Here is an 11232-nt window from a genome sequence, read left to right as displayed (position 1 = left end):
TAGTGGGTATTTTAAGGGCAACCTTACAAAACACATTGCGTCTAAGCTCTTTTACCCGCATGACTCTAGAAGAGCGGTAAATCCTTATTGAGAAAATTTGTTCTAGTGACAATTTGACATATTTGTTCACTAAGTCTTTACCTACATCCACTTTCGAAAAATATGTTCATAAAATTTGGATGCGTAGGCTTGCAAGGTTGTTGCCTTCAGGGGGAGCGGCAATGTCTAGACACACTTGAATTTACATAACTGATCCTGAATATTATGCCTTGAAGGCTTATGGTTGTACTCTTTTCCCCTTAGCTAAGTTTTTTTTCAACTAGGTTTGTATTAGACTAAGGTTTTTAACGAGACAACTGATATAAAACATGCATGATTTCACATACTATGTATGTGTACTTTTTTCCTCGACTATGCTTTTCCCACATGATTTTTCTAGTGAGATTTTTTTTTTTTTTTTTTTTTTTTGTTAATGAGGAATGAGTATGGATCGTTAATGGCAAAGGGGGTGTTATAAATATTTCAATTTATGACTATTATCCCACTCTTCCCTATATTTATATATGTTTACATGTACGGTTATTTCCAGTTGTATATATAGGAACCGTTATTAATGAAAAGCTCTGGTGCACAATTTTCTCCACTTTACTTGTCTGCTATATTATCTGTACTAGTATTTTCGCCCGTGCGATGCATGGAATGGATTTGTTATAATATATTAAAAATATTTGAATTGATATATAATTATTTAAATTAGAACATTAAATATTATATAGTGCAATTGGAAAAGAGAGGTCTTCGGAGAGATTGGTCGTAAAAAAAAAAAGACTTCTTGCCCGATTAGCTGGTGTTCAGAAAAGACTTGAGGTCAAGAGGGAAAGTGGCCTCATCAGACTTGAGGAGGTGCTGTATCAGGAGGAATTAAATTGGTTCCAGAAGTCTATAGAATTGTGGATCGCTTCTAGAGATCGCAATACTAATTATTACCTGAGTTTGGTTGGACCGTTTCAAAGCAGTTTCGTTCCAGGTAGGCAAATCTCGGACAACATCATTATCCACCAAGAAGTCCTTAACTACATGAGGAAATGCAAAGGCAAGAAAGGGTACATGCTTGTTAAAATTGATCTTGAGAAAGCCTACAACACGCTCTCTTGGGATTTTATCCAAGACACTCTTCAGGAAGCTAACTTCAATCCGGAGTGGACTAGGAATATCATGTCTTGTGTTAGTTAGTACTACTCGGTTATCCATTTTGTGGGAGGGTGAGAGGGCTGATTTCTTTAAACTTAATCGGGTCGGGGTATTCGCCAAGGAAACCCTATCACCCCCTTTCTTTTTGTCCTTTGTATGGAGCGCCTCTGCCACATGATTCAAGGTTTTATCAATGAAGGGAGATGGAAAGGGATTAGAGTATCCAGGAATGGTCCCCTCCTCTCCCATCTTTGTTTCGCTGATGACATAATTTTATTTGGAGAGGCCACTGTTGAACAAGTAAACATTATTAAGGAATGCCTCTATAATTTCTGCTCCTGCTCGAGTCAAAAGGTAAGTCATCTTAAGTCTCAACTCTTTGTTTCCTCTAACGTGTTCCCCTCTCTTGCAGGTAACTTATCAAGCATCATGAACATCCCTTCTACTCCCGAGCTAGGGAAATACCACTAGCTCCCTTAGTGATAGGACCGGGGTCCCTTGTGTTCATGGAGACTAGCTCCCTTGTTTTGTTTTTCATGGGGCTCTGCCCTTCCATGTTTCCCAAAAAATAGGCTATTTAAGTCTACTTATTGCATATTCAAATGTATGGGTTTATGATCCATTATTGCCATTATCCAATATTAATATTGGAATATCAGTTAGGTTAACCTTACATATAAGTACGTACATAGACAATTTTCTATCATATCACCAGTGAAAACTAAACGTCAAAGACCAGGGAGAAAATATTATGTGAACGTAAAACAAGAAGTGGTGAAGAAAAAATTAAAGGACTTCATCAATCTCCATAGACTCAAGTCAGTATTTCAATGCTTCCTATTAAAATATTGATTAAATCATTCAATACGTATTATAATAATCTTACATGAAAAACCAGACAAGCTAATGTTTTTAATTGTTTTAATTGGTGTTAGTTTAAGATTGAAGTGGGTTATAAATTTGAATTTTAAATTCAAATGGCAAGAATGCTATTTACTTCCATGAGTTTGGAAAATCTAGTTTTCTCTTCAATGCAATGTCCATATTTTACTAAAAGGAAAATTGTAAAAAATGCTCCTCTATAATATGTCAATTATTAATGTCACCCCTGAATTATGAGTGGTATAAATGTTGCCCCTCACTTATCAAAATGGTGCACATATAGCCCCTCCCGTAACGAACCTGTGGTTCCCCACCGCTATTCATCGCTGGTACTTCGAATCGAGGGTGGGAAAAAACAACTAAATTATATATTTACTCTGACTTAATGGTGTCGTACACTAACGGAGAACCACATGTCCGTTACGGGATAGGCTATATGTGTACCGTTTTAATAATTGAGGGCAACATTTACACCACTCATAATTTAAGGGTGACATTGATAATTGGCATATTATAGAGGGACATTTTTTTACAATTTTTCCTTTATTAAATTTTACCAACACGGCAACACCCTCTCAGTGGCCCGACATAAATAATTATCAAGGTCATTTCTAGTAATTCAAGAGAAACGGATTAGAAGCCTTCCTCTTTGGTATGGCAACTGGCGAGAAAGCGTTCTAATTTTTATTTAACACCAATCCTCAAACTGCTAATTTAAAGTCGAATACATTTGTTAAAAATTAATGGGAAGATTGTAATTTATGTCCCTCACAAATAAGCCAACTATCAATGTCGCACATAAATTATTAGTGGTGTAAATGTGCCCCTCAATTTTCAAAACGTGACATATATTGCACCTCCCATAATAAGAAGAATGAGAAACATAGTTGTTGGCGGAAAGAGAACAAATGAAGGAAGAAGAATGGAAGAAAAAAATGTGGTTACATGAAAAATGACGGGTAACCACATTTACACCACTAATAATTCAGAAAATGTGCAATATATGTAAGGTTTCAAAAATTGAGGGGCAACATTTACAACACTAATAATTCAGGGGTAACATTGATAATTGGAAAATTTGTAAGGGGCATAAATTATAATTTTCTTAAAATTAATTGATACACCATTTATCAAACACCTTGTTATAAAAATAACATCATGATATCAAAATCAACTATAATTATAAATGACATGGTTTAAGACAAACACCGACCAACAAATATATCGAGAACATATTGAGAATCCATTATGTGGCAAATTATTACAAAATACTAAAGCATCATATTACTACCGCAACATATATTGCAAGAAGTACATACAAAAGCAACAAATACGTTTATCGCAAAGGAACCCCTCATCGCCATTAACGCCGCCTGCAAAATATGTTATTAAAAAGAAGAGTGAGTAACATATAAATATCACTTAATTAGGCTTTGTGTACATATAGTGATGGTAATAAAGGTCGGAGGTGGCTACATTTACCACCCGCTCACTCCCAACCTGCAACGGTTTGATTTTTTAAAAATTCACCTTTTCTTTCTCAATGCATATGCCCACTGCTTATTATTTTATTAAAAATATTAAAAATAAAAATATTTAAAAGTATTTACGCCTAATAAAATTGACTAGTTATATATATATATATATATATATATATATATATATATATATATATATATATATATATATATATATATATATATATATATATATATATATATATATATATATATATATATATATATATATATATATATAGTTGCACTCGGGTGCGAACGGCTCGCCCAGGCGCGAAATATGAATGAATTCTGTCCGTCCACGTGTCCAGATCTAATGGATGAGAAACACTGATTTTAAAAAAACGCGGTGGTATTTTCGTAAATAATTGAACATCGAAGTGCAAGTAAAATGTATTACAAGTGCATGTAAAATGTATTATAGGTGCAAGTAAAAATTTACACTGAGCATCAATACTTAGTTGCACCTATAGTTCTAAGTAGTTGCACCTATAGTTCTAAGTAGTTGCACAAATAGTTATAAGTAGTTGCACCCAGGTGTATGAATGTTTGCGAGTGATTTTCAAGGGTATTACTACCCGCTGAACTCAGATCAATGAATGTTAACAAGACAAAATTATATGCACTTATAAGTGAAAGTATGTGCACCTATTGTTATAAGTAGTTGCACCTATAGTTATAAATAGTTGCACATAGAGTTATAAGCACACCCAAGTGCATGAATGCTTCCGGAAAGTGAATGCTAACAAGGCAAAATTACATGCACTTATAGGTGAAAGTAGGTGCACTTGTAAGTGATTTTACTTGCACTTTGATGTTTAATTATTTACGAAAATGCCACCGCATTTTTTTTTAAGTTATTAGATCTGGACACGTGTCGCCCGTTGATTCGTTCGCATTTCCCTCCTGAACACTTATTCGCACCTGAGTGCATCCATATATATATATATATATATATATATATATATATATATATATATATATATATATATATATATATATATATATATATATATATATATATATATATATATATATATATATATATATAGAATTAGGTTCTGGTGCGGTTAGAGTGCCCATGTGCGGTTGTGCGGTTTAATCTGGACCATTCATCTCGCTTAAATCAACATCCAGAATTGTCAAAATTTAAAAAAAAAACGCGGTGGCAATTTTATAATTTTTGCATGTAGGTCAAAATTAAGGTGAGCGGATCTGTGATTAATGTGCGTGGGGTTTGTGCTTAATGTGCGTGAGGTTGTGCTTAATGTGTGTGGGGTTTGTACTTAATGTGCGTGAGGTTGTGCTTAATGTCAATAGTTGTTGAAACTTAAAATATGTGAGTTAATATATTAAAGTGCGTGGGGTTTGTGCTTAATGTGCGTGAGGTTGTGCTTAATGTGTGTGGGGTTTGTACTTAATGTGCGTGAGGTTGTGCTTAATGTCAATAGTTGTTGAAACTTAAAATCTGTGAGTTAATATATTAAAGTGCGTGGGGTTTGTGCTTAATGTGCGTGAGGTTGTGCTTAATGTGTGTGGGGTTTGTACTTAATGTGCGTGAGGTTGTGTTTAATATCAATAGTTGTTGAAACTTAAAATCTGTGAGTTAATATTTAAAGTGCGTGGGGTTTGTGCTTAATGTGCGTGAGGTTGTGCTTAATGTGTGTGGAGTTTGTACTTAATGTGCGTGATGTTGTGCAGACGCTATCATTTGTGTAGACGCTATGTGTAGACGCTGTGTATCTTCTTCCCGACACACGTTTTTTTTTTTTTTTTTTTTTTTTTAATTTTTATTGATTTGAGCCGTTAATCTAAATTTGATCAACAGTTCAGATCTAACCGCACAACCGCACGGGAAGCTATACCCGCACCTGAACCCTTCCATATATATATATATATATATATATATATATATATATATATATATATATATATATATATATATATATATATATATATATATATATATATATATATATATATATATATATATATAAAACGGTCAAATAGGCCCTTACACTTTACACCAATAGTTAATTAGACACCTAAACTTTAAAAGGTGCAATTAAGCCCTCAAACATGTTAAATTTAGGCAAAGAGGCCCAAGAACAGATAAATGACCTGTAATAACAGGTCACTTCAAATTCGGTGAAAATCCGGCGATCGGCGACGGTTCGCCTCCGGTGAAAGGCGACCAACTGGTCGCCTTCTCCATGGAAGGCGACCAGTTGGTCGCCAAGGGAAGGCGATAGTCGACCAAATCTGGTCGCCTTCTCCTGGAGGAGGTGTCCAGATCTGGTCACCTTCTCCACCATGGAAAGGGACCTTTAAGGTCGCCTTCTCGGCAGTGGTCGCCAAGGAAAGGCGACCTCCGCCTTCCATGGAGAAGGCGACCAGTTGGTTGCCTTTTGTCGGAGGAGGCGATCGGCGACGGTTCGGTCGTCACCGGTCGTCAAATTTTTGCCTGAATTCCACCTAATCTGAAGTGACATGTTATTACAGATCATTTGCCTGTTCTTGGGTCTTTTTGTCTCAATTTGACATGTTTTAAGGCTTAATTGCACCTTTTAAAAATTTAATTGCCTAATTGACTTTTGGTGTAAAGTTTAGGGGACTATTTGACCATTTTCCCACATATACATATACATATACATATACATATACATATACATATACATATACATATATATATATATATATATATATATATATATATATATATATATATAAAATTTTTGGTGTCAGGTTACACCTTCCTCTGTCTTTATTTTACACAAAGGAGACCAAAACATAAGCAAATGTAAGATTAAGATGGAATTAACAATTATATTGTTGTGATATGTGGACAAATTAAAACCAACAATTTTAGAGAACAATTAAAAATAACATATAACCGATGAAATAAATTTGCAAACCTATGAGTATGAATCTCAGGAAGTAAAATGTGCAGTCTACCCTGTTAAATACATTGCTTTATAAGTTCTATCACGGTTTTAGTATTAAGTAACAAATAAGGACCATTCCAAATGCAAACCTATGAATTCCCCCGTAAGAGTCAAAATCTGATTTACAACTTCAATAATATATGTAATCATTGAATTTGTATTAATATTGGACAAAAATCACAAAATTAAAGTAGTATTCCATCTGTCCCAATTTATCTGTCTTACTTACTATTCATTGGTCAAACCAACTCTTTCTTCTTTGTTTATATTTTTTTTAGTATTTTTTACTTATTTTTAAATTTGAATTTTTTGTGTTTAATAGTATTTTTAGTGTAGTTTCTAAATATATAAATTTTATATACTAATATTAAATTTAATATTATGAAAATTTGGATTAAAAATAACATCAGTCAAGCTTTGTTAACCGAACTAAACACATAAAATGAGACAGAGAGAGTATTTGATGGAAGACAAACCTGTAGCTAGTTGATGAAATGCCACATAGTACTTTGTTGAAAGCAATCTCCAAAAATTTGAAATATGCATAGCGCCAAGATGTCTTGAACAATAGAGTACATAATACTCCTATGAATCCAACAAAGAAACCAGGTCCCATACCAGTGTAGAACCACATCATAAACTCACGATCATCATTGGTTAACTTTGTTTCTATAGGTTGATTAGCCAATGGCGGCGACAGTTTATCATCACCAGGGCAGCTCTTCAAAAGTGGGGTGCCACAAAGTCCTTCATTTCCAATGTAAATGGAGGAATCGTCGAGGGTTTGAAGTTGACGTCCTGTTGGTATTCTTCCATATAAATTGTTAAATGATAGATTTAGATAGCTCAGAGCAGTCAAAGACGATAAACTTAAAGGAATGTGACCGGAGAGCACATTCCTTGACAAATCAAGAGATTCAATTTTGCTCAAATTGCCAATAGCCTGAGGAATATTCCCACTCAAATGATTTACAGAAAGATTCAGGTTATTCAATGAAAGCAAACACATTAATTCTGTTGGGATCTCTCCAATTATATGATTCCCTGAAAGGTCAATGGATCGAAGAAATAGAAGAGTTCTAGTATACCGCAAATGTAATCCTTTTATATCTTCATAAATGTTTTCCACGTACCCGTAGTCATTGATACCATCCCCAGAAATGGAGTCATTAACCATTGCAGTGAAGTTGTTGAAACACGGAGGGATATGCCCAGAAATGTTGTTATTTGCCAAGTTCAACAACTGAAGAGCATTCAGGTAACACAATTGCAATGGAATATCTCCAAAGAATTTATTTTTCTTAAAATTAAGAAACCTGAGACTCAATAGGTTTTCTCCGATCCAAGGGGGAATAACATCCATTAATCCATTTTCGCTTAAATCCAAGGTGATCAAGCTTCCTAAATTGTGCAAGCTTGAAGGGAGTCCCCCTTCAAATTTGTTGTTCTGCAAATGCAGAGAGAAGAGGTTACTTAGAGATCCCAATGAATTTGGAATGTTACCATATAAACAGTTATTCCCCAAATCTAAAAATTCCAACTCTTGTAGCTCTCCAAAGCACGAAGGTATTTCTCCAGATAACTTATTTGAAGAAATATCAAGGATCTCTAAACGTTTTAAATTGCATAACCACTTTGGAATTTCACCACTCAAATGATTGTCGGAAAGATAGATCCAACCTTGCTTGAATTCATTCATGTAACCAACTTCAACACTCATGGGGATTTCTCCTCTAATATCATTTTTAGAGAGATCAATATCATTGCAAGTCCAGAAAAAATTTCCAAACCAATCAGGGATAGTATCTGAGATGCTTGCATTGGACATGCATAGGATATGAACTTTTGTTTGGGTACGAAGCCATTGTGGAAAGTGAGGGCCAACTTTGATTGAACCCATGTGAATGTCTTCCAATTGAAAAGGAGGAATCCAGTTGGAGCTTACATCAAGAAATAATGAATTTTCATATATTACCAATTGTTTGAGATTGGTAAGTTCTGAAAAATGTGATTCGGAGAGAATGCCCTGGAAGGAATTTTCGTATATATATAAAGTTTGAAGGTTTGAAAGTTGTCCAAGACTTGTGGGAATGCTACCATTGAACTTATTTTCAGAAATATCTATGAAAGACAACATTGACAAATTTCCAAGTGAATCTGGTATGGGACCAGAGAGGGAATTTGAAGAGAGAGAAAGTCTCTTCAAATTTTTATATTTGTATAACTGATTTGGTAGTTGACCCGTAAAATGGTTGGAATCTAAGGATAACATTTGCAAACTATGTGAAAGGCACTCACATGGAGCCCCTAAGAAATCTATCAATGACCCACTTAGTTCATTATTAGAAGATAAATCTAGACTTTGCAATCTACAAAGATGACTGATACTACTTGGAATTGAACCTTCAAAGTTATTATATCCTAACTGAAGAGAGGTTAAAGAAGTCAAATTTCCAAGGCAATGAGGAATCAAACCTTGAAAATTATTCCAACTGAGATCCATGGAAACCAAATTGAGGAGCTTACACAAAAATGGAAATAACAGTGAAGAATTGAAGCTATAACTAAAATGGTTTTGAGCTAGATTGAGATGCTCAAGTCTTGTGAGATTAGATAACCATAGAAGGGTCATGGTATCCAATGTATTATCTTCGAGATTCAGGGAGATGAGAGAAGTGGAATTAACAAGTAAAGAAGGAGGATTGGTAATGTTAAGGTGACAAGAAGCCAAGTTTAAAGAAGAGAGAGATACAAGTTTATTGATTGTGCCAAACAAATTTTCACTTCGTTGAATGAAAACTGTAGACATGTCAAGGCTTTTTAGAGAAGAAAGGCTGGCCAACCAATCCAAGTTATTTGTAACCAAGTCACTTGCAATCAATGAATAAAACCAAGTCGCAACAGATCCAAGGTGGAGATACTCTAGCCTCGAAAGATTCCCAAGATGAGGGGGAATGTTTCCCACAAAACCCGAGTTTGCGAGGTTAAGATACCTCAAGTTTTTAAAAGATCCCAAGAATTCAGGAATTTGGATCTCAGAGAAATTGTTGAAGCTTAAATCAAGGTAACTCAAATATGTCAAGTTGATTAGAGAATGAGTGATCTCACCTCTCAAGCAGTTGTTGATATAGTTTGACAAAACTCCGGACCAAACATCATCATCATCATCATCATATGTTGTAAGTGTAACTGGGTTATGTAAGTCAAGCTTCCAAACATGACCAGTTACGGAGCCACAAAAAACTCCTTCCCATGCACAGCAATCAAGACCGGTCCATGAGGAGAGACGATTTGATCTATCGATTAGGCTCTCCTTGAACTTTAAAAGAGCAACTCGTTCCACTTCAATGCAGCTAGCATTATTTGAGTAACAATACTCAAAATTGCAAATGAATAGAAGAAAAACAAGCAGCAGCATAATATTATTATTAAAAGTATTATGTTTCATGGTGGGTGGGTTGAATGTATCGTAGTGAATATAATCTTTGGCAAGTGCTTAGAGTTTTGTTTATGGGAGCAATATATATAGAAGGAGCTTATGTTAGGCTTCACAATTCTTATGGTGAGTTTTCTATAATTAGTTGTCATTTGTCATCAAAGACTTGTATCTCTAAGTCTCCTTAGCTTATACCCCACTAGACCGTGTACCAAAGGACAAAGGCTCAAAGCATTATTATTTTCTCTATCAACTTGGCAGAAAATTGAAGTTTTTATCTCTAAGGCATCTTAATTGGTTCTCCCCACAATAATGATATAATTACAAACTTATTTGTTGAACGTCCCAATTGTACGTAGTAGTCGAAGACTTTGTAATTCTTCTTATCCCTTGATGGTGGAACTTAATTATATATCAAATTTGAATTGAATCATTTAAGTTGATTAATATTAGACGATGGATAGTTCTCGGGCCTGTGGTTTTCTTTTGCTTGCAAGACTACTCTTTTATATTCCTTCGGCTATGTACTCAACTAACCATCTAACATATGTAGTTGTCAATTTTGAAGAACTATAACAGTCTAACAATCTCAGCCCTGAGTGAAATAAGTCTATTATATTCAATATCCTCCTCTTCCTTTTAAATTTTTTCTTGTCGCGGGACCAACTTTGTAATTGTCATTTGGAGAGCGACAAAGGGAGAAAAAGAATGGAGCTATTATGTGTCAAGATCAAGGAAGAAAAAGAAAACTTTAATTTCGCCCAGAGTTTTGAAATCTATTAATAACCACCCAATCACTCAAGTTGCCAAAAAGAATTTTATAACACAAATTTGACTTGGTTGGATGTGATTAAAACATTTTAGCCAGGGTTGGAAATTAACAATCATTATTGGTCCATACAAATTGTGTAGACCATATTTTGTCTACTGTAAAATAATGTACGTTCAGTACAAAAATAATGTACATTCAATACAAAAATAATGTACATTATATTCAGGGGATATACATTATTTTTGTTCTGAGTGTATATTATATTGTATAATGTACATTCAGTACAAAAATAATGTACATTTAGTATATTAAAAATGTACATTTTATTATGGTCCACATAACATTGTGTGGACCATGGTCCAACAATAATTTGCCGGAAACTTTGTCACAAAAACATTAAATAGTACTCCCGTCTCATTTTATGTGTCTGGTTCGATTAACGAGGCTTGACTGAAATTATATTTAATTCAAATTTTCATAATATTAAGT

The 11232-nt window shown here is 34.3% G+C and overlaps 1 protein-coding gene across 2 annotated transcripts; it reads right to left on the bottom strand.

Annotated features, from left to right (window-relative positions):
- Positions 1–3295: 3295 nt before the first annotated feature.
- LOC109182568 (receptor-like protein 12) lies at positions 3296–10114 on the bottom strand. 2 transcript variants are annotated; one of them, XM_019332720.1, is made up of 2 exons: positions 7013–10114; positions 3296–3444 (listed from the first exon to the last, which is right to left on the bottom strand). In XM_019332720.1, the coding sequence occupies exons 1-2, from the start codon at positions 9981–9983 to the stop codon at positions 3437–3439; spliced, it is 2979 nt and encodes a 992-aa protein (XP_019188265.1). In that variant the 5' UTR covers positions 9984–10114; the 3' UTR covers positions 3296–3436. The 2 variants fall into 2 exon arrangements, with proteins under 2 accessions (XP_019188265.1, XP_019188264.1); XM_019332719.1 differs by lacking the exon at positions 3296–3444 and adding an exon at positions 6349–6733 and having other exon boundaries at positions 6997–10114.
- Positions 10115–11232: the final 1118 nt, after the last annotated feature.

The sequence above is a fragment of the Ipomoea nil genome, unplaced genomic scaffold, assembly GCF_001879475.1.
Source record: "Ipomoea nil cultivar Tokyo-kokei standard unplaced genomic scaffold, Asagao_1.1 scaffold1074, whole genome shotgun sequence".
In the NCBI taxonomy this organism is placed as follows: Eukaryota; Viridiplantae; Streptophyta; class Magnoliopsida; order Solanales; family Convolvulaceae; genus Ipomoea; species Ipomoea nil.
The sequence above is the reverse complement of the archived record's forward strand: the minus strand, read 5'-3'. Positions and strand labels throughout refer to the sequence as shown.